The following is a 27921-nucleotide window of genomic DNA, read 5'->3' as shown; positions in this document are numbered from 1 at the left end:
CGAAGGGTCGCCAGTGATTGGCTCAGCCGCGGAAGGGGGCGGGAGACAGGGCTCCTGACATAACGGCCGGACGTGGCCATGCGTGATGACGTCCGTCGACCCCCGTGGCTTTATGAAAGCCGAGAGGTCCTCCACTGGCAGCGCGCGTCCGCTGGTTGTGTAAACCGCATCTCGTGTGTGGAAGGGAGAGGAGCTAGCCTCGCGACAAGAACGGGTTTAAAGGACGGTCTGTTCTCTCCGCCGCAGTCCGCTCCATCTCCCCTCTCTCTGCCTCTCTCTCTCTCTCTCTCACCGACGGCTTCGATTGGACGTTACCTCCGGCTTCCCGTCCGCTCCAACAACACGAACCACGGGGACGAGCCAACGGTTAGCCGAGAAGGGAAGTGGGCTCCGCACTCGTCCGTCAGACAGGTGAGCGCTAAACGTGCCATTTTTTTTTGTATCCCTATGCGACAGTCCACACACACACACACACACACACACACACGCACACACGTGGATGTATAGGAAGTAGGTCACGTGGAGAGCCTCTCTCTCTCTCTCTCTCTCTCTCTCTCTCTCTTCGCCGTCGCGGCCGGTGCTCGCTCAGATGATGTAGAAGGTGTCTCCTCTGTTAGCTGGAGTCGGACGTCGTGGGCCCGAACGGCACGACCGTGCGCCTGCCGACGTCCAAGTGTGACCGCGAAACACGACGACCAGATTAGCCTCGCTCATCCGCCACCCTCTCATCTTGCCCTGTCTGCGCGCAGCGCGACGAAACTGCGTGGGAAATACATTTCACGCAGGAGCCATGCCTCGTGGGGTTTTTCTTTCTTCTTTTTATTACAGGACGACCAGGGCCTTGTTGTAAAGCACAATAGCGGAAGGCTTGTAAGCACGCATTACTACAGTTGACATTGCCCTGTGCCCTTCATTATATCAATTAGAGGTAAGAAACTACACGCAGCCCAATGTGGGACACCTCCACAGCTCGTATGGCCGTGAGGATCTATTGGCTCCTGTTGATGTGGTCGTCCTTGGAAACATGGCTTGGCAGATGTGTGTGTGTGTGGTGACTGTATGTCATGTTGGCATTGGTCAGAGGCAAACACACAAAAGTGCCGAGGTGTGGAAGTAACCGTGTAAAGATGCCGCCGGCCTTCACACTCTTCAGTTGGGCCCAGTCCTTTTGTAGAACTACAACCATTCCCTTTAATCCTATATGCAGAAGTACGGGCAGCCCTGTTGGAAAACACAACAACCCCAAAACATATTTAGGTGAATAGTGAATAAAAGTAAACGCATTACACATTGCAGACAATTCAATTCTTCAAAAGTTAAGGGACTGATTTTATTTAATACATTTAAATTGAAGGGGGGAAATATCAAACATTTGGAAGCCATATTAAGTCTGTACTTAGTAACCCTCACCTAAATCTAATTCTAAGCCACTAAAACCAAAGCTTCTAAACAGCCCGTTGAAATAGGCTAGGTAAGACAGCTAATCAACTCTACTGTGCGTTTCGGCTTGTGACCTTCATCATCAGGGTCGTCAAAACCACCGTACCCCACATGGAGGCCACAGTAATGGCCTCGTTGTTCTCAGTAGAATTTCTGACAATTGCATCTTTGAAACTTGACAGATTTGTGGACTAGCACGCTGACATCACTTGCACATTAATGTCCTTAAAATGGAGGCAATCGTGGTATCTCAGATTGTCGATCTTAGCTCTCTCGTCATAGATGATGCTCTTTTAGAGCTTCATGTAGATTGTGATCTGAGCAAGCGTGCACAACTCTTTGTCTTCTTGTCATTTCATTTGCTTACTCAAGATGATTTGTGAGGTGTCAATATCTCATATGTTAATGTATTAACATATACTCTGTTTAAATTGTGCTTCTGGTATCTTATCTTGTTGGAAACAGGTTTGTGAGTAGCAAGAACAAAGCTTCTTTCAAACATGCACTGAGGTCTGGGCATTTTTCAGAACCTTGTTGGAGGGGCTGTATGGGAGAACCGGAATGTCTCCAAATGTTGCACTTGACATTATCTGGCACGTTTCCTCTGAGCCAGAGTGAGCCCATGTGAGAATACAGCAGGAAAAACACCACACCACTTTTCCGCAGCAGAAATAACGTCATGTCCTGCCTCCTGCATGCTTTACCCAGATGCCACAGAACATTACGGAAATTATCCTACTGTTGTGAATGTCTGACTCGGACAATCTCCTGCTGCGTTTCATCATATGTGAACAACAAACTCTTGAAAATGTCAAAACGAAATTTTCCTGAGTTCATGTCTGGATACCGCTCGGGGCCAGAGTAATGCACTGGTCAATGTCCTGTATGAAGTGTCAAAAACAAGCACACAAAAGCATAACAAAATAGGTGAATCTGTTGAGTTTTTGGCTTTTATTTGGCACAGTCACTGTGACTCAGTAAATGTGCTGCTTAAAACTGGTCTCAGCAGCAGTCAGCCTCAAGCTTTGCGTCATCGATTTTTCTCATGTAACGGTTATGTTATTTGCAAACTTTAGGACGGGCCAGAGGTACAGTCATGTTGATAGAGCTCTCATCCTTGAGCAAGTACTTATACTGTACAGGCAAACGCTCCAACCTCCCCAGCTGCTTCCTGTCTGCAAGGAAGTTGGTGAAACGTTGACCAGATGGATCAAAAGCTTTTGATGACAACAGATGGATGGTGGAGTATTTGAGACAGAAATAATTCTGCATAATTTAAAAAAAAAAAAGATACAAAAAAGGATATAGTACAGAGTATCACCTCACAGGATGTTGGACCTGGCTCCACCAATAGCAGGCTCACTGAACTGGGTCACAGAAATGGATTCTTGGCCCTGTTTGCTTTAGGCTGCATGTGACTAAGATTACACTGTAGTGTTGGGTCAAACTGTGCCTTCCAACTGTACTGTTTAAAGGTGTGCGTGTGTGTGGTTGCATGGTGGGCGGTAAACGGTTAGATTTTAGTGGGGGTTCTTAATAGTATGTCCTGAAGTAACATTTACTTCAGGTTTTTTTCTTTGCTGTCTGTTTACTGGTCAGTTTTGAGTGAGGTGAGTGACCTTTGTGTGCTGTTACTGATACTTCAGGTCAAGTTTTCAGGATCTTCGGCTCTTGGTTCAGGATTCATCGTGTGCACGCGTGTGTGTGTGTGAGAAAATACTGGGACAGAGCTATGACCCACATTATATGTACGTTTGTTGAAAATTTAATCAGCATCATGACAGATGATGAATACTCTGGTAGCAGCAGACTAAAGAGCATTACTAATTGACTATTGTTTTCCATTCTATTGTAAGTGGTCCACCTGAAGTCTATGCACTTTATTAGTATTTCTAAAAATGTTAACGACAACGTGTATCCAAACTTGATTCCAGGACATTCCATGTTTGCAACTAATGATTAATTAGTTGTTTTGCCTATGAAACATCATAGAAAATGCACATTACAAAAGCAGAGGGTGATCTCATTAACAAGTTATTATTTTCATTACTGATTCATCTGTTGATTAAGTTCTGGATTGATTTCTATATAGTTTACAAAAAGGGGGAAACTTCCCATTGCAACTCTGCTTTTTTCTCTTATCAATCCATAACCCAGGGAATTTATTTATTGATCATGTAGAAGACTATGAAATCGTCATATTTTAGAGGTTTGGACCAGTTTTTTTTTGTTAACATTAAATATTGAATTGATCAAAATTTTCTTTAAATCTTTTTGATCATTACAGTTGATGGCCAGCTGGCCACTGACTGTCCACAGACACTAATCCCATTTCCGCGATCACTCTGGAAACACTGTAAATTGACTGCCCACACATTCTGTGTGCTCCTGCTGCTCACACAGTAATGTCTATTGTTCTGTTAAAGCTGGCTTAGCTTCGGTTCAGTCTCTGCTGTTCACCTTCAATGTACAGGCTAATGAAATGTTTTACATCTACGACAATGTGACCTTGTTGCACATTGAAAACCCTTGTTCAGGGTGTCAGTTTCTTGATATCCATCTTCTCCTTGTGAGGAGCCTTCGTATCGCTGCTCAGCAGTGTGTCTCCTTATCTCTCTTAGCCCTCCTATTTATTTTGTCTGTCCTGCTTTGTTATACCAACACAGTTCTTGTACAAAAGAACCATCTACCATGCGTGTCTGTTTTGGTGGTTTTTGCACATGCACCATTACAGTCTCTGAAAATGTCACCATACTTTGAACAGTATTCATATTTGAACCAGTGGTGGAGGAGTTTTTCACATCCTCAACTTAAGTAGACGTACTACACCACTCTGTAAACAGTACTTTGTCGCAAGTTAAATTCCTGCTTTGAAAAGTATCCAAGTATTAAAATGAAAATTCACTGAAGTTTTCTAAAGTACTCAGGTCCGAAAAGTGGCCACTGTGACTGTTACTAGTGAGGATTATATCATAATCAGAAGCAGGAATTTCATGTCGTTATTTATTTTTTATCCAACTGGATATAATGGTTATTTTCATTTTGGAGTAATCTGCTGATTGTTTCCTACATTAATTGTTTGGTTCGTAAAAAAAAAAAGGCCAAAAATGCTTTAAATGATTATCAGGATGGCTGCTGCTTTACTGTAGGTGAGGACTAACACATGTCAGCCCCTTGATCTGAGAAAGATTGTGCATGTGGAGATGTACCCATGACCCATTGTAATTCATGTTGTAATGGTATACAATCCCAACATTTTCTCGACTATGATCCACTTTTAATGTATCAGAAGAACTTTGTGATCTAGTGTCAAAACACTTGGAATCTGTCTTAGTGATCAGGTTCCACATTTTTAACTGATTATTGCAAAACTATTCAGGGGCTGAAGGAAGGTTATCCGTCTCCACAGGCAGGCTCAAAGGATTTCACCATCTTTAGGCAACATAAATACCTTTTACACTCAAATTTCCCTGCTGGACTTACTGGAAAAAAATGAGTCTGTGGGTGATGGTGTGACCTACAAGAAAAGTGCACAGGTCTACTTTTTCTCCCCAGAGAGCCGAATTATGTGCTTCCGATGGCGTGCTGTGTCAGTGTAGGTGTTGCTTTGAGAAAGGGATAGAAATACAGTTCCGACACAGTTTAAGAAGCTCCCCCAGATCTAAATGTAACCATCTTTCCTGCTGCTTTGCTTTCTTTAACTGAGAAATGTGTTTGTACAGCACAGCATGTTTGGAGTCCTGCTGCTGAACTGCACTACAGAAAGCAGGATCATTTTTGGCTTATTATATAAGGCAACTGTGCAGTGTTACTTAATTTGTATTTGAAAGTTGACTGAAAACACGTGACCATTCATGTACAGTATACTGGGCATTTGCATTCCGGTGTAATCAGGAAGCAGAATATGTACTCAGCTGTTGGATTTGTAGTTACAGAAAATACTACGAAAGACGAGCGGTTTCCCTGTAGCATGGATGTAACCTTGAGCTTCTTGTTGTTGAATGATGATTTCGGTGAAGGACACAGAAATTTACGATACATCCCCCCAAACTAATTTGATAATTCACGCTCTGTGATGTTGTGTAAGGAATTTTGTTTGTGTAAGTGTCGAGGATGTGTCCCTGAGCTCAAGGGCTCATGAATTAATGACTAAATCTTGTCTAGGAGTCTCGTTAAACGATATCTTTTTTGTTTTTATGCCATTGGGAATTGGGTTAGCTGGATTCCATTCTTGAGACAAACAATCAAATATGACAATGAAAAATTGTCTCCAATCACAGATGCTGCGTGGCTGACATGACCTGGGGCCTGTACTACGAAGCAAGTTCGTTCAACGTATCTAGGATATGTTATCTGCAGCGATGTCGATTTTTATTTAGTGTGGAAAAACTCTCCTTCTGTGAATTTGAGACTGTTTTAAAACCAGACTAAGTGGACACTTAAAAGGTATGGAGCATCAACATGATTGCATTCATCTATAATGTCGATTGATCTTTATTATTCTTCACGTTACTCTTAACTCTTTTGTCCCTGTCAGGATCCTGTAGAATGATGACCCTGGTTTTTCAGTGATCTGATTGCTTAGTTGTTGGACTGGTGACTGACTTTGATCTCATATCTCGAACTTAACCTGCAGTAGCATAAGTTCAGCATAAGTTACCATGGTAATTTACCCCGCTTGAATCAGAGAACCAGCTTCGTATAGACGGGAAACCCAGAGTTAAACCTGAAGTTACCTCGATAACCGCAAATCCTGCTCCGTAGTGGCTTCAGGGAGAGAGGTTGTGCAGCTGAAACCAGAACCGTCAAGTTCTGACTGAGCAAGAAGACTCTCATCTCTTACTGTATTCAGTAATTGAAAGGAAATGCCAATAAGAGATCGATAATTAAAAGGTAACATTAGTAAACTAAATTTAACTTCACCTTCACCAGACTGAAGAGTAAGCTTTTAGTTCTTCACAAAAAATCCCAAGAAAATAAATCCATTGAGAAAAACATTTAAACACAGTAAACCAAAAATAGAGTGCAAAAATACAAGAACAAGTTTGAATAACAAATCCATCCCTTAACCTCTACGGGGTTAGACTGACGTATAAAAGCTGCTGCATGAAGGTGGTAAACCACTAAAAGACTTGTTAGCTAGCAATTAAAATTTTCAAAAAGCCTAAGAGGGTTCAACTGTATTTCTCTTGTCCAACCTTCAATTCACAAGTAATTCATATATGACAAAGCATAAGCTCTGCAAATTTTGGAAGCTGGTACCAGCAAACATTACTCGTGCTTAATAAAAATGATTTAAATGACTTATGTGATTATCTTCTTTGCAGATTTACTTTCACATTTCCAGTGTATTGAGGCAGCCTACTCTTCTTGTGACTGCTGTTTTGAAAAATTCTGTTATCTCCATTTACTTCTACTCCACTAACAGGAAGTCGACCCATGTAAACACAACCTTGCAAGTGTTTTACAATCTCCCCGTCGCCCGACTCTCATGGTGAAATATGAACCGCTCACGTGTTCCCTGTCATGTAAAGTGTCGCCTGCTGTCATGCATGAGCAGAGCTGCAGGCATACGCTTTTTAGCTTATACATTTTTTTAATTTAATTGAATGTTTCGCAATTTTAAATGATCTAATTGACGTGGAGAGAGGATTGTTAAATACATCACACATTTTGGATTACTGCGAGGAATCACTGCAAAACAAACTGTCTGTAAAACAAGTGTATTGCTTTTATCCATTTATTGACTTTAGATATAATATTGCTAACTTAATTTGTACTCTGATTTAAACATACAAAAGTAAACACAGTTCTTCGTCATGCTATTAATTTGATTATTGCCTTCAATCAACTTGATTTTACTTCTTCAGAGTTTTGTATGAAGAGATAAACTTTCTGTCTTTTTATTTATTGGTCTGAGGCTGTGGACATGTTGACTTTTGAACAGGATGACTCGGCAGTATCACATCCTGTGCATGTGGATTTGTTCTGCCTGAGGTCTTTTGTAATGGAAATGGCCCTTACATTCATAGCATTTTTGTCTTCCATATTTAAATAATTTTTGTAACTTTTAATGTTTGTACAGTAAGTACAAAATGTTTTTTTTTGCCTTTTTTAAATATCAAACAAGTAATCAATAATATATTTGGTAGACTAACTGATAATGACAATAATCGTTAGTTTAAGCTTTAGTATTAAGATGCAGTTTCATGTTATGAATTTGATCCTTAACTAAGTGTCTGTGACTGAAACATTGCATTTTCAGTAGAAAACAGAAAAATCCACAAATATGTCAAGGTCCGTGACCCCAGATAGTTACTCTTGAGAGTCTTTATTGAAGCCAGCACTGTCACAGAATGTCCAGACTTTATAACTGAGGATGTAGTTGATACGGCACAAACATCTGGTGTGAAGGCCCCGCTATTTTTTTTTTTTATGTTTATGAAACTTCAGTTTTCCTCTTACATAATCACAAACTCACTTTCAGTTCTCTCTTGTCTCTTCTTCCCTTCCCTGTGTGCGTGTGTGTGCTTGAGTTCCCAGAGAAGAAATGAAGACAGCGTGTCTGTCTCTTGGGGAACAATTGAAATTGGCTACAGAAGCATGGCTCCTCTAGTGTTGGCATATGCCTCTTCGGACTTTAAGTCGTCCAGAGGCCACAATCCATCTCACGGCTGATTCACAGTATTGAGGAGCGCTCAATAATGAGCATGGCTGCAGTTTAACTCTTTTTTAACAGGAGCACTGTACTGAAAATTTTAGGGGCATAAGAAAAAAAATTCACCTGCAACGCAATTATTAACATTTGTCCCCGGTGGTAATAAATAGACAACTTACAGAAATTATGTCAGTGGTTCTTTCGCCATTGTTGAGTGCGACGTTGCAGCGAGACACACCGATAAATGTAGACGACATGACCCCGCAGTTGACTAATCGCTCCCTCCCCCTCACCGTCTCACACACATTGGCCTACACTGGCGGACTCGCTCCCTCGTTCTGGGTCTGATGTTTTGTAGTATTTGGTCATCATTTTGATAACCTCATTCGGGGACGAAATTGGTTAAAAGAAGTCAGATGAAACGAGTAAAATGTGAAGTATTCAGACAATGCAACAACTTTTAAACAACCCTAAAATTGAAGGAGATTATCTAAATCAATTTGAAGCATAAATCCAGAAGCAAATAAAATGTTGCCACCAACGCCTCATTGAACAAGATAATTCGCTCCAATTGCTTAGTGATTCGCCAGTGTCTTTAATGTGATGCCGTTTTTCAAATTGTGAACATGCTGTAGATGAGTTAAACGGTGTGTTCAAAAGACTGAATGGGTTTTTTGTGGGGGAAGGTTGTTCACTATCATTGTACATGTCATTTTTGTTTATGTTGAAAATACAGAAATGTTTTGCAAGGATTGTATAAAGTTACTTCCACATCGTCGACCCCAAACTGACTAAAGGCTCTTTTCAAACAGCAATTTTTTTGTCTTTTTATTCCTACAGTTACAAGCAGCATCTGTAGGTCACACTAATAACTTGTGAGTAAATGCTGTCAAATTAACTAATGTCTCACCTCCCTCCTCCTCCTCCTTATCTTCTACCCTTCTGCCTCACTCTTCCCTGCCTCCTCCCCCTTCTCTTCTTCTCTCTTCTTCTCTTTTGACTTGTTTCTTCTTCTTCCCTCTCTCTTGCCCCTTCCACACAGATGCTCCCAGCCGCCCAGCTTGACAAGAGTGATGGGATGTGTCAACTAGGTATTGTTAACTTGTCCTCAAGTTGTGCTTGTCCTCCGCCCGGCAAGTTCACCGTTATCTCATATTCCAGTAGCTGTACCAACCTTCTCAAATACAACAGCCACAGTGTCCAGACGAAGACTGAATTTGTAAATGTACACAGATATGGCCCCTGTCTCAGTGACTTCCTCTCTATCACTCACAAGCTACTGTCTGTTCTCAGTTATCCTGGCCCACAGAATGTTTTTTTAACAGCATAAACCTGGCCTTGTTGAATGTCAGGTCTTTCACTTGTAATTATTGATTCATAACAGAATGCCATTTTGATTATTGTTTTTTGTTTTTGGACCAAAATAGTAGTGGAGCTGTTCCTATTGAATCAGCCCCTCCAAATTTTAGTTTTTATGAATGACGTCATAAGTGGAAAGAAATGATTTGTTGTTGGAGCCCGTTATTATAATATTCTCCAGTGCAAACCGATTTCTATTGGAAAGTTTGCAACTTTTGAATATCTTGCCCTTGAACTGAAATCATCTTCCCGTACTTTACGTTCAACTGTTTACAGGCCACCAAAATACTCTGCGAACTTCATTGATGAATTAACACAGCTGCTTTCTATCATTTGTATTGACTTTGTGTCGTTGGTCATTTTAACGTTCATGTGGATACCACTAATGATAGTAGTGCCTGAGAACTGCATTATGCTCTGGATAGTTTTTGACTGACCCAGCATGTGTCAGGGCCCACACACTACAACAGTCACACACTGGACTTAATTATGTCGAAAGGTCTTGATATTTCTAAGGTGTTGGTTACGTAATTTTCGCGAACCACTACTATAGAGATTACTGTCACTTATGAGATCCATAAACAGATGTGATCTCAAAACTATGTATCAGTGAGCCCACCGGTACATCACTCATCCAAGCTTTCTCTGCGTTACCTGCTCTCTCTTTGGCCTCTGCCAGTAATCTTGTGGATCATTTTAATTATTAAAATTACAAATATCTTTGATGCCATTGCTCCTGCAAAAGTTAAAGTTAACTCTGGTAAGAGAAAGGCACCATGGAGAAATGCCACACTAGCAAGACTCCAAAAAGCTGAACGCAGGTGGCAAAAATCAAAACTCAGGGCGCATCATTATATTTACAAAGGAATAACTATCAGTCTACTGTTTGGAATTGAGTAGAGCTACAAAAAAAATGAGCTCATTGACAAAAAACATTAACAATGCACGTGTCTTATTCTGCACCAGTGAAAGGCTGACTAACCCCCAAGTGAAAGTATCCCCTGAACTGCTCTTTTAAAGAAAAGATTAGAAGAAGTCTTCACCTCCACAGTTTAATCCAGTCGATCACAATACACCAGAAGAAGTGGTGCTGTATCTATAGTCCTCTACCTGTTGCTTTGATAGTTTACCCAATAAACTTTTTGAAGAAAGTTTTTGATTGTAGTTCTTCAGATTTATCACATTTAGTAAACCGTTCTCTTTTATCTGATGACTTCCCTCGTGCTTGAAAACTGCAGTTATTAAGCCTCTCCTGAAAAAATTACTCCGTAACTAAAGGCCCATATTGAATCTGCCTTTTTTTTTGTAAATTAATTGAAAAGGTGCTCTTCCAACAATTTCCTAACCTCCAACAATACTCAATGTCTTTCATGTCTTTGCGGCAAAATCTCCGTTTTAGTTTTACTGTACCTTCTTGCTGCGTTTGATACGGTGGAGCACGACATATTGATGGGCAGACTGGAAACATGGGTGGGGCTGTCTGGCACTTTGAATAGCTTTGGTGTATGAAAAGTGCTATACTAATAAAGGTTGCCGTGCTGTCCCATGCCTTGCCTTGTTAGCTCTTAGTTAGCTCACCACCTAAGTTGCCTGTGTACTATTAACCCTGTCAGAATTTGAATCTTGTGAGAGCAGCTTGTTGGCCACACAAATTCTAAAGAAGTGTTAACTTTATCCAAGAGCATTTGTCCCCTGCAATCCATCGAGGGGTTAGCTGCACGTTTCCAGATGTAATGACACTCAACATACATTTAGTGAGTTAATGATGAAAATATTTGACAAAAGTCTAGTATGGAGCAACATTGCCCAATTCCTGCCTGCTGGGACAGTTGATGAACCTTGATCTGTGCCTTTTCTTATCTGTCAACTCTGATGTTATTTTAATTAAAACAAGCAATAGATGGGACGTAAATTTCTCATCAAAAAGAAGCGTAGACTTGCAGCCTCTCAGGCTCTCTGATGAGACGAGATTCACAGTGAAGTCAGGATATTACAACCCTTGAAGTCATAAATCGAGATATTAATCTCTGTTTATCCGTCTCTATTTTTCCAAGTAGATGAGTCAGTCCTGGATGATGTAATCGGACTGAAGGATTCATCTGCAGTGTTCAGACCAGAGCGAGAAGACAGAGGAGGGACAAAGACAGAGCAGGAGGAAGACGACAACGACATTGAATACACAAGGATGGGCGTGGGGAAAAACACCACCTCCAAGGCGATGGACAGCAGCAGTGAGGGAGGAAAATATGAAGAGGAGAGCAAGCATGGAGCAGATTTCTACCCTATTCCGGTACATGACTGAGTTTAATGACCTTTTCTTTATCATTATGAAATGTTCCCACAGACAGAAACCTGTTGACACATCTTGAACATACCAAAATGTAATTACAAAGAATTTGTTGAATAATGTCCACACCTTCATGGCAGGTTGATGCATGCTGCTGTGGCTCAGTCCATCCATTTCCTTTGTTTGTACTCTTGGCTCCAGGCCAGTGCGTCATGTAGGTGGAAGGGCAAAATGACAACAATGGCAATTTATTCGTAAAAAATTCGTAAACATATATCCTGTGGTGGATATTAACAAGGTACATTTTTATTCACGATTTGTATTTAAGTACTGTATTGAGATACTTGAGCATGATGGGTAGTGCATCCAAAGTAACGCAGGAGTTGTACTGAACCGTTTCTGCGGTCCAACCATCACGTAAAGTATTGTCATGGCCCGTGGGTAGTGATCGTAACGGTAAACAACAGTGAATGTCAAACTGACGATTCAACATTCACACCTATGTCACACTGACTGATCAGCTGTGCAAAGGTGGGAGGTGAGCCAGGGATTGTACTTCTGTCCCTAGCTCTTATTTTAAATTTGTTACCACAACGTGTCCGGCTTAGGATATTAAAAATCTAAATTGTGTGTGATTAGGTGGTGGTAAACGGAGTCGGCAGTGCAAATGGAGACCAGGATACTGAGAATACTGAGCTAATGGCTATCTACACTAAAGAAAACCACGGTGCAGAAAAGGTGAGTCAAGTCAAAACCTGCAGAAATGATGCATGATCCTCATCCAAAGTGCTGGGTTATTCCCATATTATCCTCTGATTAAGCAGAGTGACTCAGACACATGGTTCAAAAAGCATAGTCATGCAGTTACAGGCTTATAATTGTGCTCCACACTGTAATTTTGTTAAACCACAGTCAGGATCACTGTTTGAATGACTTCACTCACTCCCCCTCACCTCTCTCCTCCATTCTTTGAAGTTGGAAAAAGATTTTAAACAAATATTTCCTATGTAATTATAAAATGGAATAAAGGCATCAAGAGCAAAGAACAAAACCCCACTACTTCTGAATGTGTTGCCAATCTCAGCTTTCACAGACCAGCATTCCAAATTTAATCAAGTAAGATGACCTGTGAATATTTGGGCATAATGGGCAAAAAATTTGATATAGTATAAATCAATTTACTATAATGATACAGTAACACAAGGCAGTATTTTAAGAATACCATTACCAATCAAACTATCATATGGACCTGGTTTGGCGGCCTTTTTTCAGATCAGTCCATTTCATTTTATATCATCCTTTTATTGATTACATAAATCAACACTAACCTCTCTAATGCAATGGCTTGTACTGCTTGTCTTTGGGTCAGTGTCTAATGTCAGATGTTGATGGCTTCTCACATCTGGTTCTGTAGGTGTGGGTCAGTCAGTCTTGAGCTGAAATTAGTCTTTGCCAGTCAGTTTAGCTGCTCCTAGCAAGTAGTTTGTCCCTAGCAGAGCTGCAAACTTCAGCTTGTGTATCTTTAGAACAGGAGATCCTCAGAACATGCATAGAATTTTTAGAATATCGAGAGGAGGCAGGTTGTTGTACCGAGCTTTGAGCTAGTCATCTCGAAACAGCTTAATCCAAAATATTTTCAGTTCCCTTTGTTTACTTTTTATGTCCTAAACCTCCTGCATCAAACAAACTTGAGTTTGAGTCTATTTTTTATATTTTCTTTTATTGCTGAAAAATTAATTGCTCTCATGATATTTTTTTTTTTTTTTTTTTTGCATTTCTGAGTTGCCTTTGTTGTATATATAAATTGCCTTGTGGGCCGGATCAAATTGTCTCATGAGTCATGTCTGATTCAACAAACTCTGTTATGTTCACTCGCTCACTTGTGCTCTTTTCTCGATGTCATTGTGACCGGTATTTTTCTTTGTTGGGAGAAATGTCTCGTGCTTCCTCACACACAGATTTTTTGTCTCTTTCACTGCCTCTTTTTTTTTTTATGTCACATTGTTTCTATTCAAAAACTTCAGCCTTCCTCAAATCTGCTTAGATGTGCTGTCATAAACATTTGCATGAACAAGTTCTTCCTAGGAAACACTCTTTTGACCCTTTCCACAAAGCACAGGACAAAGTAAACAAAAACATTAATTATGTGTCGTTGTGTGTGTGTGTGTGTAGAGCTCGATGTCTGAGACGTTGGACAGCACAGACAGTATCGATGCGAGGAGGATGGATATGATCTATACCATTGAAGACACCCCGCCGTGGTATCTGTGTGTGTTCTTGGGCTTACAGGTAAATCTTCAGACTGAACTGTGTTGTTTGGCTGACTCACATCTTGTATTATCTGTCATTAGTATATTTTCTCTGACTGACTAACAGATGTGTTTATAGTGTGCGTCATAGCCTCTTATCTCAGTACAGTACTTCTCATCAGACGTGTTTGTGTCCCGTCTAGTGGTTACTGGGGTTGTTATCTATGAAATATAAGAGCTAAATAGCCAACTGTAACAAAAAGTGAGCAGTCCTTTTAAGTGTCATTAAAATATTTGGGGAGGGCCTTAGGAAATAATTTCATGGAACATCATACACAATATAGAATATTAATGGTTTAATGCTGTTATCCCCAGAATAGTCTGGCTCCGGGAATAAAAAATTCACTTGGTGTCTCTGATATGACAGATAAGCAAAGATCAATGGGTAAAGAATAGCTTGAATTAGTTGTCTGACAACAGAAGTAAGCACATAAACATTACCTGTTCATCAAATTTGATTACTATGTGAATTAATGATTCAACTAATTTAAATTATGACATTTTTAACCCAAATGGTCAAAAGCTAACACAAATTAAAGAATTGGAAACTTTATTAGTTTGCGGGTTCTTTTGATTTGTGCGGCGTAATGTTTCCCAGCACCTTCACAAATGTATGGATGTGTGTTTGTCTCCTCATGATTGATAAAACTCATAACCTTTGGGAACATCTTAAAAGGCTGTAGCTGTGGTTTTTGCACTACAGAGATTTCACCCGGTTTTAAGCAGACACACACTCACATGCACACTGACTCTAGCTTTGCTTTGCAGCACTACTTGACATGTTTCAGTGGCACGATCGCGGTGCCGTTCCTCCTCGCCGAGGCGATGTGCGTCGGATTCGATCAGTGGGCCACCAGTCAGCTCATAGGAACCATCTTTTTCTGTGTGGGAATCACCACCCTGCTACAGACAACACTGGGCTGCAGGTACACAGACACACACACACACACACACACACACACACACACACACACACACACACACACACACACACACACACACACACACACACACACACACACACACACACACACACACACACACACACACACACACACACACACACACACACACACACACACACACACACACACAGACTTGTTTAAATAATCCATAGTTTTCTGCTGCTTACCTGGGCCCAGACGATCGATGGATGGATTGTGAGACATTGGGCCCCTGAGCGTAGATGAGTGAAAGGCCCTGATCCTCCTTTAACGGACTCCCAGACTGAAAGAGACACAAAACTACAAACTGGCCATTCATAGTTTACAGAGCAGATCGTGTTAATTTACTTATTATATCACTCAGATATGACAGTAGCCAGTATGCACATGTCAGCAGTACCTCATGTGACCCAGTATCTCCAACATTTATTACCCTATTGTGTTTGGCCTTACTGCGTGCTGTGTGTTTGCGTGTCCAAATGATTAACTATTGGAGCTGATCGGTCCAAGGTTAAGGTCAGCAAAACACAAAAAATAGAGAGAAAACTCCAAAGCTTATATCGATTGAAGTATTCACCATCCTATGATGTCATGAAGAAGTCAGAAAGCTTAATAATTTATGATAGGAATGATGTCATCAAGACATCACAATGTAGTGTAGTAATGCATTAACCTTTGCAACCAATAAGAGACACGATCTGCAGCTTATTTAGATTTAATCAATCATTCGTCATCATTCATCATAATTTACATCATGATGACCTCATTATGAAATAGTGTTAAAAATTAACATTGCCTGTTTGTTTGTTTTCAACACATGCTCAAACACGTTCCTCCTCCTTGTGTCCCTTTTTCCCTCTGTCCTCACTTTACCTGGAGGTGCCCAGAATTCTTCACATATCTCGGGTCGTTTGTTACACATACTGTACATGTACATAATAATATTGATAGGACATAATGTGATCCAGTTCGTTTGTGTTTTATAACCAGTGATTCTCCTGCATCATATTATGATTTTTATCCATCCTATCCTCAAACAACAGCTGACATGAGACATTGGCTGTTGTCATGGATATTATCCCATCTATGGCACTTAATGAAAGCCAGGTAGTCCTGAATATTTATATTCACAAAAGAGGACTTTTCAGTGAGGCAAACCCAGTTTCAGAAGTTATCTTCCCATCATATTGTGTACGCTTCTCAGTGTCTCGTTATTGTTCCTCACTGTTCTTTTTGACACTAACCCGTTAGCATTTTGGAAAACTGCTTGAGTTTAGGATTAATGAATACACATTGTCTCAGAACAACACATTTATTTTAAATAAACTGTTAGAATCCCATTGTTTCATGATGTTTTTTGTTTTTTTTACCAGAAATTGGAATAGGGTTTGGCATCTGTGCACAAGCAAAAGTCTTAAAAAAACAAATTCAGTTTTCTTTTGTCATGAATGCTCACTTCCACTTTCTTAACTCGGGACCACAGGCAGGTGAGCAAAATAAAAATAAAAAAATCCTCCTTCCTGTTAATAGCTGATTCACACCGATTCCCTTTTCCAATTTTCCATTTCCACCAATATGACGTCATTATTCTGTTTGATCTATGTGGTTCTACACTGAAAATCCCCTTGGTCCTTACTAAATTCAAACACTTAGTTTAACACTCTGTTTTACATTTGATTATTCAGGTTTGTCGATGCCCTTCTTTTGTTCAGGTTGCCTTTGTTCCAAGCCAGTGCTTTCGCCTTCCTCGCACCAGCCAGAGCCATCCTGTCACTGGACAAATGGAAGTGTAACAGTACAGGTGACTCCTCTTCTCTTGTCTCTCACTCCTCAGTCGTTCAATGCAGAGTCGGACATCCCCATCTGTTATAACATAAGCTGTTTTCAGACATGAACTACGGAAAATGTCTGGACTTCAGTGCATGTCTAAAACAAGCATTTTTTTCACGACATTTCATTTCTACCGACCTAACCCTTTAAAATAAAGTTACTCACTGTGGCAAATTTCTTATGAAGGGTTCCACACTGCTTTGGCTTTCTCTGAAACGAATAAGTTGTCCAGGAAAGGTTTTTTGCTTTGCACCTGTATGTTTTCCAATTCCTCCGAATGGGATTTGACGGTTTACATCCGAGTTCTCCAAATGAAAGAGAGGAGTTATAATTCAGAGTGATCGTATTCTTATTTTGTAATCTCTCATCTACCCATTTTTTCCCCCCACAACTAGAGGTTCCAGTATTCAACAGCACTGAGCTCCTGAACACAGAGGACATCTGGCACCCCAGGATACGAGAGGTGAGGCAACAAAAGACAAATGAAAACTCAGATGTCGAAAGGTGGATAGGAAGGGAATGGGGGAAGAGGCTTAAAACTAGATGGACTTGTTGGGCAAGTACTATGTTTGTTTCAGAAATGAAAGACATTAGCAGAAATGTTGTTATTCAACTCATTCAACGTGACTAACTCCTTACACAAGGTTTTATACAACAGTAGTTGAATAATAAACGGTTAAGGTGATGTTTAAACAGTGGTTCTTTTAGAAATTATATTTCTTCCAAGTGGCCACATAGGAGTGTGTCTGTGTATGGCTGCAGGGGTTTGTCTTGTGTGACGAGGAGTTAAATTTGTATTGACTATGAATCAGGATTCTGATTTAAATTCTTAAATATGATGATACTGAGCATCGTTCCTGTAATTATTTTGTGAAAGAAGGTGACTTTTGCACATCATACAGGATGTAGGTGTATGGCATTTTAGAAAATGGAATCCTGTTGTTTAATGATGGGTTTTTTTGGCCAGAAATTGGAATAGGGTTTTTTGTCTGTACATAAGCAAAACAAACTGTTGTTCTACAATTCAGTATTTTTTGTCATGAATGGTCATTTAATGCTCAAAGGGGCCAAACAGTAGCATCACTGTCCTGTGTGTGGCTGCAGGGGTTTTGTCTTTGTGACGAGCAGTTACATGAGTATTGACCTTTTCTGTTTGCCTCAGCCAGTTGAGTAATTGTTTTTGGTGTGACGTGAATGAGCCTAAATTCAATCACACTGAATCCAATTGTTGGAGGGAACATCGATGGGCCGCAGGCAGGAGGAACGTGCGGGTGATAAATGTGAGGGAGGAGAAAAGGAAGACAAATTAACACTTACAATTATCAAATGATGACTGGAAAAAATGTCTCTATCTTTAATTTTGCATTCAGAAATTTGATTTGACATATTAGCTAAGAAGGAGACAAATATTTTATAGAATTTCCTACAGGAAAGTTGTTAGCAGCTTTGTTGGTGCTGGTTAATTTCTGCAAAACCAACCTGCAGCGTGATTGATCAGAGCTGACATGCTTTGTTTCATGATCGGTGTATTGTGCATGTGAATGGCCCTAACAGTCTAGCAATTTAACAATTGAATGCCGATGCTCTTTTTGCCCGAAGCTCAATCGGGCTAGAATTATATTTCATTAAAATTATATTATTTTGATGTTAGCAGTAGCACTTGGTTATGTAGTTTCTAAATAAAAAATTTAAGAAACTCTTGTCTTTGTTCTGTCAGATCCAGGGAGCTATCATCGTATCCTCCCTTGTCGAAGTGTGTATTGGAGCGCTGGGTCTTCCCGGGATCCTGCTGAAGTACATCGGACCCCTGACTATCACCCCCACTGTCACCCTCATCGGCCTCTCTGGTTTCCAGGCCGCAGGGGAGAGGGCTGGAAAACACTGGGGCGTTGCTATGCTGTAAGTACAGATAAAAACACCTAAAACATCTCTTGTTATTCCTTTGTATGTTTGTTATGTACTAATGATCATGATTCCCATGGATCTCTGGCAGTGAAGTGCGGTAGGGCAACAGGGACGATGACATTTTAGACGATAGCTTAGTGCTGATTCAGACAACTGATGCACCACGACTGCATCAGCTAAATAAAAAATCTAGATCTAGATCTTCTCCTTTTACACCGAATATTTCTTATAGCCAAAGAATTAGCACATATTAGAGGAAATATGGAATAGAGAGAGAATGCCCTTCCTCTACTCATGAATAGAATCTACTGCATCATGCAGGCGATAAAGATAAAGAGGCCTGAGTCATGGGCGACGGGCGTACATCCATTTCACAGCTGTGACATTCAGGTGTTGTGACATTAGTTTCTGCTGTGCCACGTGGTTTACATTGTTGCTTGAGGGCCTCTTGTCTCGCTCCGCAGGGACAAAGGATATGTGTCCGAAATTGCCTCATTCTCAGACGGTTAGGATAATTGATTGGCTCGGGGGCTCTAGTCAGACGAAAAATGGGAGTGAACCATATATGTTCAGTAAGGATTAGTTCTCTCACAGGAGAATATACAGTCTCTAACTGTGATCTGTCTGCAGGACTATCTTCTTGGTGCTGCTCTTCTCTCAGTATGCCAGAAATGTTCACTTCCCACTCCCGATCTACAAAGCCAAGAAAGGCTGGACCTCCTATAAACTTCAAGTCTTCAAAATGTTTCCTGTAAGTATACAACTTAAAACGTGTGTGTGTGTGTGTGTGTGTGTGTGTGTGTGTGTGTGTGTGTGTGTGTGTGTGTGTGTGTGTGTGTGTGTGTGTGTGTGTGTGTGTGTGTGTGTGTGTGTGTGTGTGTGTGTGTGTGTGTGTGTGTGTGTGTGTGTGTGTGTGTGTGTGTGTGTGTGTGTGTGTGTGTGTGTGTGTGTGTGTGTCCCCACGCCCACGTGCCCATCTTATGTCACAAATTATTCAACAGAGCTAATCTTCTTTCTCTGTGGAAGGTTAAGAGTTTTTCCACTTTTCTTACTCTCTCTAGGGTGTGTATCAGTCTTTTCGCGCCCTCTGCTGGTTATTTATTAAATATTGAAAATATTATCCTAAATTCACTTACTAAGTTACTTACCGCTCGGACTTAAGCCTGTCTCTGAAAAAGGCTAGCCTTTTTTTTTTTTACTTCATCAGGTTACTTTTTACAGTAAAAAGTTTTCTAATTAATTTTTTAAAATATTTTCTAATTTGCACCTTTGTCTTTGTCATCAGATCATCATGGCCATTCTGATGTCATGGCTGTTATGCTTCATTTTCACTGTGACTGACGTTTTCCCACCGGAGAAGGACAAGTACGGTTACTACGCCCGCACAGACGCACGTCAAGGAATCCTCGCGGCTGCACCGTGGTTTAAGATCCCGTATCCCTGTAAGTGAGTTTTATCAGGTGGAGGAAGAAAAGACAATTGATCTTATGCCCTGGTCTTCATTATTTCAGATTGACCCACCTTGCAGGGTGCTATAGTGTGGACAGGTTAATTTCCTCTGATTGACGTGGTAAAATCAATTTTAAGATATTGTCTGTGTAAATGCCATTTTTCTCCGTGCTGTTACCTCTCCAGTCCAGTGGGGTTTTCCCACTGTAACAGCTGCAGGGGTGATCGGTATGATGAGCGCCGTGGTGGCCAGCATCATTGAGTCGATTGGAGATTACTATGCCTGCGCTCGTCTCTCTTGCGCTCCTCCACCTCCCATCCATGCCATCAACAGGTAACTTGTCAGTTACTTGTTTAAAACGCTTCCTTATTTCCTCCACTAGTCCAGATGGAAAGCAGAGGCAGTTTAGAATTCTTTCAGATACAATAATTAGGCTGTTTCTCCTCTTGTCCCTGTAGGGGGATATTCGTTGAGGGTATTTCCTGTGTGCTGGACGGGCTTTTCGGCACAGGAAATGGCTCCACCTCCTCCAGTCCAAATATAGGTGTCCTGGGAATCACAAAGGTAACACACCTTTTTCTTTATGCTTTCTTTTGTTTTTGACTGAATGTGACCTTATCTATATTGAATTTACTGATGTTTATTACACTTGATGGAATGTCATTTTTTGTTGTGGGGTTGTTGTTTCTGTCTCTTGGTTTCCATTCCTCTTTGCACAAAGCCATTTAGAGGTGAGACAAGCTGCGTCATTGATAAGTGAATCAGCTCACATCTTTTCTGTTTGCCCCGAATTCACGTGTGGGCACCTTTTTAAATGGGCTTTTCTCATTCAGCTTCTAATATGTTAATGTGTAAAATCCCCATAACATTAAATCATATGCTATAAAATAGACGATTGGATCATTTCGGCCCTTAATACGCCAAACCCTCCATTTGCAGGGAAAGGGTTCATGTAGCTGCATTGGGGTTGAACCTTATCAACCCTTTTTTTTTTCATTTGATATAAACTCCGGAAAATTCAGATAATTGGCTCTGGACATTTTCGTGAGTTAACCATGCACTTTTGACGAACACAGCAGGGGATTTTCTGAGACAGACGTGTTCACAACAACAGGAACATTCTATGATGTTCATGTTAGAGTTAGCATGAGGCAAGACACAACAGTTATTCCGCTGCGGAGAGCAGTTTTTATGTTTATAGGCATCAACATGTCCACTTGCTCGATGTGATATTTCCGGAGATTATCCTGCTGTATTCTCGAAAGGCTCACACCCGGACATTATCCGGAAATTTTACTTTCTGGGGGCTGAGAGGAAATGTTCCAGGAAAATGTCCGAAGCAACATCCAGTTCTCACATACAACCCCTCTGGAAAATGTCCGGACTTCAGTGCATGTCTGAAAGCAGCTTCCCTGACTGCTTTCCCTCCTCCAGGTGGGCAGCAGACGTGTGATCCAATATGGAGCGGCCATGATGTTGCTGCTGGGGATGGTGGGTAAATTCAGCGCCCTGTTTGCCTCTCTGCCCGACCCAGTCCTGGGAGCCCTGTTCTGCACCCTGTTTGGTATGATCACCGCCGTGGGACTGTCGAACCTTCAATTTGTGGACCTCAACTCGTCCAGGAACCTCTTTGTCCTGGGATTCTCCATCTTCTTCGGCCTGATGCTGCCGAGCTACCTTAAACAGAACCCGCTGGTCACAGGTGAGTGGAGGGGAGGTACCCACATGTAAACAAACAAGGGCCTACATCAAGATGGAGATTCATTATCACATTTAGTTTTGATAACGATTAATGGAAAGTCAGCTTAATCATCATACCTGCGTAATATTTTCCATATTCTCCGTTGTAGAGAGCATAAAACCGAGGTATCACAAATGGATTAATGAGTTTGTGTAACATTTAATATATTCAGTTGTTAAGATGTAATAGATATTGGATATGAATAACACACAAACCGCCTCCAGTATCTCATTCTATCTGCAGAATGTTTTTTAAGATGCATAGTAAACTTCTGCTTCTGATCAAGTGCACAGTTTCTATGCACACGTCATATAATGTAAATATATATGTGTTTCAGGTGGTGGAAAAATTCTGGAAGCGTATTTTCCAACAGTATTTACATTTAGCTGTGTTTTGTCCTATAGCTTGTTTATTGAAAAGTGCACATACACAATCGACTTGGTCCAGCTGCAATTCTCACAAACTTTTAAGTGAAATCAGACTGGAAACTGTTGGTTAATTTGATTTCTTAAAACGACTTCACTGGTAGGAACAATGTCAACTCAAATTTCACAGATTAAACCCACCAAATGGATTCAGGTACACACACTGACTTGTTGACGACCAGTCTAGGGGAAATAATGAATTTACCAAACATATCAGCAAGGCTGACATTAGCTTGGTTGGTGACTGATGTAAATTTTTGTAATTTTTTTTTCAGTTCCAGCCTCAATACAAACCACATCATATTTTTGTCACTTACTAAGTTTCTGTCTTTTTTCTCTTTCTCAGGCATAGCTGAGATTGACCAAGTGCTGAACGTGCTCCTCACCACGGCCATGTTTGTTGGAGGTTCTGTCGCCTTCGTTTTGGACAATACTATCCCTGGTAAGGTGTTAAATCCACTGATTTTCATATTTGTCAAACTAATTGTTCTATTTAGATTAGAAATTGACTTTAGAGGTGCTATTAAGTTTTATGGCTGGATGAAATTGATTTATTGTTTGACTGATTGATTTTAGAAAAATGTGATTATTCACTCCTCCATTTTTCGTGTCAGGTTCCCCTGAAGAACGAGGAGTAAAGAAGATGAAACGTGGCACTGGTCTCAGTGCAGCAGAACTGGAAGGGATGAGATCTTACGACCTGCCGTTTGGAATGGACTTCATTAATAGATACCCCATCTTCAAGTACATCCCCATCAGCCCTGCCTTCACAGGCTACCAGTGGGGGAGGCTACAGGACGCCTGCAGGAGCAGAAAGGGACATGGAGAAGCGGTGAAGGGAGTGGGAGGGGAGGGAGGCACAGCACCAGGGGAGAGTCGAGTATAGCCAACGGACTGAGTTCGGGAAGCAAGGGATGGTACACTAGGATAAAAGGATTGGAGAGTGGCGGACTGAAGCGGCGCAGGGCTTGGCCATTAACGAGAGAAAAAAGTCATTGTGTGTTTTCTTTATCTTATGTCAGTCTTTTCCCACTTCCCACTATGCTGGTTTAAGCATGCTACAGCAAATCCCAGCATGTTATAAAAGATGTCATCACCACACAGAGATTTGTTGGTGTGTGTGCATATGTCCACCATATTCAGCACGAGATGACGGCACTTTAATCCACAACAAAAAAACGATGGATGTCAAACAATCAAAAGCTGAATGTTTGGTAATTCACTGTCTCGTAATTACTACTAGCTTCCACTGGCCATGTGATTTAGTTTATTTATTTATTTTGTCACATTCTACTGAAAGCTATGGTAGATTTGATTGTCAGGATTATGCAAACTTACAAATCATTTGCCTCTCGACTCATTATGCAACAGCCTAACAGCATTGGAGATACACATATGCACATACACCAACAGCCCTTCACCAAAACAAGCGCAACACTGCACTTCGGGGTCATGCAGACTGATGAACGTGTTTTGTCAGGCGCCCATACCGAATAGTGATTGTGAAATTTATTCTTGCACTATCTGCCTCCTGAGTTCAAATCCCGAACGTCACTCCACAGCTCGCTGCCCCATTTCTGCAGTAAAACTCTTCAGAGACCCACTTTGCACTACATCGCATCAGCTCATCTCATGCCGAAGAACCTCACTTTTTAAAATATATATGTTAGTGCTGATATTCACACTATCGCCCGTGTTTTTGGGCTAAACTTCACAAATCCTCCAGTTTACATTTAATTTATTAACAAGACCAAAACCTAGTTTACCTGAACACACCTGTGACTCATAGGACCATCAAATGGGCCTCGTTTTGCTTCGTTAACTTTCAAGGTTTTTATTTTCATCTCATAACCTCATTTGGTTATTTAACATCTCCTCTTATGCAAGTATTCACTAACAACAAGCTCTTTGTGATGCCTGTACTGCCATTATGACGGGAGAGAATTTGCAGAAAGCTACAGTCATGGCACACAGTAACAGACGTTTGGCCTCATAATTAAATCTCTCGCAGTCACTTTGGTCCTATTTTTAGCAGCAATGTGTGTTAATGTAGGATTTCCAAAAACGGCACCATAATTCCACTTTCCAAACCCATGTTGTTTCCATCATTGCCCCTTGCATATTTGTTCGTAGGAGTTAGGGAGCACATTTTGTTTGGATATAGTACTTAGATGTAATTGGACAGTTTTGTAATTGGACAGAGTTGAAATTTATTCATTTCGTTCTCCAAATCCAGTCACAGATTTTGTATTTTTGCAACAGCTGATCATGGTGGTTGCTGTCATTAATATATTTTTTTCTACTTGTATAATAGCGTAGATGACTTTCCCATACATTCCTCCTCCTCCTGTCCTCGGTCACCACATGTTGGCTGAAGTTTCAGACCTAGGTGTGACAAGTGAGTCCCCAATTTGACCACAATGTGTGCCTCTGCTTCTTTTAAAAGAAAAGAAACAAAACTATCATGCAAGGAAAAAAATTGAAATAAGAAGTAGCACAAAGACAAAAATAACGGCTAAAATATAATTACAATATATTTAGCTAAATTTTTACTAAAGACAAACATTAAAAGCTCTTAATTTTCTGTTTCTTCTCACTGTCCTGTAACGATATATCAAAGCTCTTTGTTAACATTGACAGTCACTGTTGAGAAACAAAAACAAAAAAAGATTAGACAGGAATGTTGCCCCCAGATTCTCATATTTTACCTCTTTTGTTTAGAGCTATTTATTTATTTATGAGGAAAAAAAAAGTGGATGTTTAATAATTGCTTGAAGCAGGTTTATTTGCCTCTAGCACATTTATTATTTATTATTTGACTTGATCATGCTTTGTAAAAAGGTGTGATTATGACCGGCACCCCGCCCCCCCAGCATCAGCTACAGTCTTTGCTTTGAGAAACTCATCTAAGGACTTCAGCTTTTCATGAAGTTAGTTTCTACTGTAAAACGTAAGCTGCTTCAATTTCATTCCATTTATATCACGTTGTTTGATATGAAGAGAGAAAAAAAACACTTCTAATAGTTGAACTGGATGATTTATACAAATGTCAAGAGTCAGGACCTTTTTGCTACAAGTACTGTTTGCACATGTAATTGTGCCAAGATCAGGGTGAGTAACACTCGCCGACCTCAGACCCTGTAGTGTCTCTAGTGTGCTTATCCAGACTCATTGTCAAAATGTTCCCATTTTTTTCAGTGACCTCAAGACTGAACTGTTCTGAAAATGTTGGGGCTTGGTCTCTGAAAGCATGGCTTGCTATAGCCCCATTTATGACCTCATCTTTCCCTGCGTTACTCTGATGATTTGGTCACACAGTGTTTCCAGTGAAAAGAAAAATAATCACCACCCAGTGGTGGACTGTATTTTTGTGATCTTGCTAATGTCAACTGTCTGCCTGGAATGATAAAATGGACAAAACCAAGAGCCAAGAAATCGCAGCTAAGAATTTGTGACCATGCAGATATTTTCAGTAACACCTATCAGCATGTGGTATGCAATAAAGTCAGATTCAAATGTTTACAGTGCTACTACAGCTGAAATTCCTAATTGTGTCACAGAATCTAAAAGGAATTTGGTGTTATGGTGGTACCACCCGCCAATACTGTATGTGTTCTCATTCTACGGAGACTGTTGACATTAAGATTCAATGTTGTCTTTATTGTCCCACTTGGGGACAAATAGGTATGCAGTCGGGGCTCACACCCAACTAATGTATTCAAGGAAAACATTGACTGTGACAACAAAACAGTTAACAAAACATTGAGCTGATACTTAAATGACCATGTGCTAAAGTACAAATGTGCAAACGCATGGACAATTCAATTTAAGCACTAGTTGGCAAAGAATGCATCTGTAGTACAATCTGCAAGCTCCTTAGTGCTACAAGCTGAACCCCCAGAAACACTGACCTGAGGGGTGATAACTCAGACTCCTTCTGGAGTGGATGGTCCTGACAATCCAAAATAGCATAAGCCCCTCCCAAGGACCTGCCTGTTGTATAGGTCCAGAAGCTTGGCATGACTCCCCCTAGAGATCTTCATCATCGGTGATGTGACCAAACCACGGGGAAACGCAAACAATGAAGTCTTTTAAAGAGGCTTGGCTAGCTGGTGACCACTGATGTGTGGGAACTGTCAATCTAAAACCTCATCGTCCTCATCTTAAATGTTGGCGAGGCTCAGGACCGGCAGCTCGACAGCTGTAGATAAGAAGTGTTATTAGGTGGCTGGTAATTGACTCCTTGCCCTCGCTGTGTAACCGCTTGTTCCTGGAGCGGGGATGATCTGGGTAGTGGTCAGAGAGAAGGCACCACCTCCTGCCACTTCTCTCTTTAGTGAGGGAGTTATCAATTCACTTGTACATGATATCAACACGGGCAGTAAGCGATTTAGTTTTACAGAGCCAGGACTGTGTGGAAAAATTCAGATTGTTATTTTTTGTTTTACAGTGCACACCAAACTGACAGCTAGTGGACCGAGAGGAAATATTTGCTGAATTTTACTAACAGTGTTTTGGATTAAAATCGCTTACTGCTCCTTTAAGCACGTGAACAACGTGAGACTTTGTTTTCTGTGTCATATGTTCACGTAACCAGCACTTATTTCTCCCATTGCAGCCTGTCTCCTCACACATACGTGTTTAACTCCCTCTATCCATGGTGTCCCTCATGTTTAGTGTACCTGGTTTTCTTCCTGGGAATTCTTCCCGTTGTTTCTGGATGCAGGAGAAGACACCGGCTGGCCATCTTATTCAGAGCCCGTTGGTCATTGGCAGCTGAGTGAACCTGCCTTATTACTTATAACGAGCATTGGATAGTTTTGTGCCTAACTTTAATCTAACCTTCTCTTGATTTTAACTTTTACCATCCACTTATCCATTCTCTTATTTTAGATTTTACACATGCATTGTGTTTCTCACTCGGCCGTTAAGAGAAATAGCTCGGTTACAGTAAAAACACCTTGGATTTCACATGGAAGTACACTACTCCTCAACATTTTTCTGACTTGAGTTACATTTTTAAAAAGTCAGTTAAATCAACAGATGGCTCTTGAGTAGGTGGTCATAAGGTGTGTAACACAAAGACATAATTCCCTTTCAGTTATTTTGAAAGGGATTCTACATGAAGAATGTACTGTGTCAAGTGTTTTCTCTTTTTCAATGTTTTTGTCCTTTTTATACATAATTTTTGTGGTTTTGCAGGTTAATATTTGTAAGAAACAAATCAACTTTTAATCTTAAATCATGCTGGAAAATGCATCATCATGTTGTACTTTTTTTTTTAAAGAGTAATTACATTTTGATCCTATTTGAAGTCTGTGCTTTGGTGGAACCCTTTTGTTTGTTAGGACCTTTTCATATTGTATTTTTTTACTCTAACATTGCTCTCTGTCCATGTTAACACATTACCGGTATAAATTATAGACTGAACTTAACATCTAAATTGATGTAAAAACAAACATAAAATGTATATTTGATGGAGTTTGCTAAACTAAATTGTGTAAACTAATTGTAGCAAGAAAATGTTTTATCCTTTGTTCCTAAAACTATTTAATAAGATGTTACAGAATGAA

At 40.5% G+C, this 27921-nt stretch overlaps 1 protein-coding gene across 7 annotated transcripts; it reads left to right on the top strand.

The window, feature by feature from the left end:
* The first annotated feature begins 75 nt into the window (after positions 1-75).
* slc23a2 (solute carrier family 23 member 2) lies at positions 76-27921 on the top strand. 7 transcript variants are annotated; one of them, XM_035639380.2, is made up of 16 exons: positions 76-411; positions 9141-9189; positions 11515-11747; positions 12384-12482; positions 13917-14033; positions 14822-14979; positions 16710-16798; positions 17223-17290; positions 18545-18726; positions 19363-19483; positions 20018-20174; positions 20368-20515; positions 20641-20746; positions 21617-21884; positions 22695-22790; positions 22963-27921. In XM_035639380.2, exons 1-16 carry the CDS (start codon positions 79-81, stop codon positions 23232-23234), a joined length of 2496 nt encoding a protein of 831 aa, XP_035495273.2. In that variant the 5' UTR covers positions 76-78; the 3' UTR covers positions 23235-27921. The 7 variants fall into 7 exon arrangements, with proteins under 7 accessions (XP_035495273.2, XP_035495272.2, XP_035495278.2 ...); XM_035639379.2 differs by having other exon boundaries at positions 11512-11747; XM_035639383.2 differs by lacking the exon at positions 76-411 and adding an exon at positions 908-928 and having other exon boundaries at positions 11512-11747.

This window comes from Scophthalmus maximus, chromosome 19 (assembly GCF_022379125.1).
Source record: "Scophthalmus maximus strain ysfricsl-2021 chromosome 19, ASM2237912v1, whole genome shotgun sequence".
Classification (NCBI taxonomy): domain Eukaryota; kingdom Metazoa; phylum Chordata; class Actinopteri; order Pleuronectiformes; family Scophthalmidae; genus Scophthalmus; species Scophthalmus maximus.
This window is presented reverse-complemented; position numbering and strand designations above follow the sequence as displayed.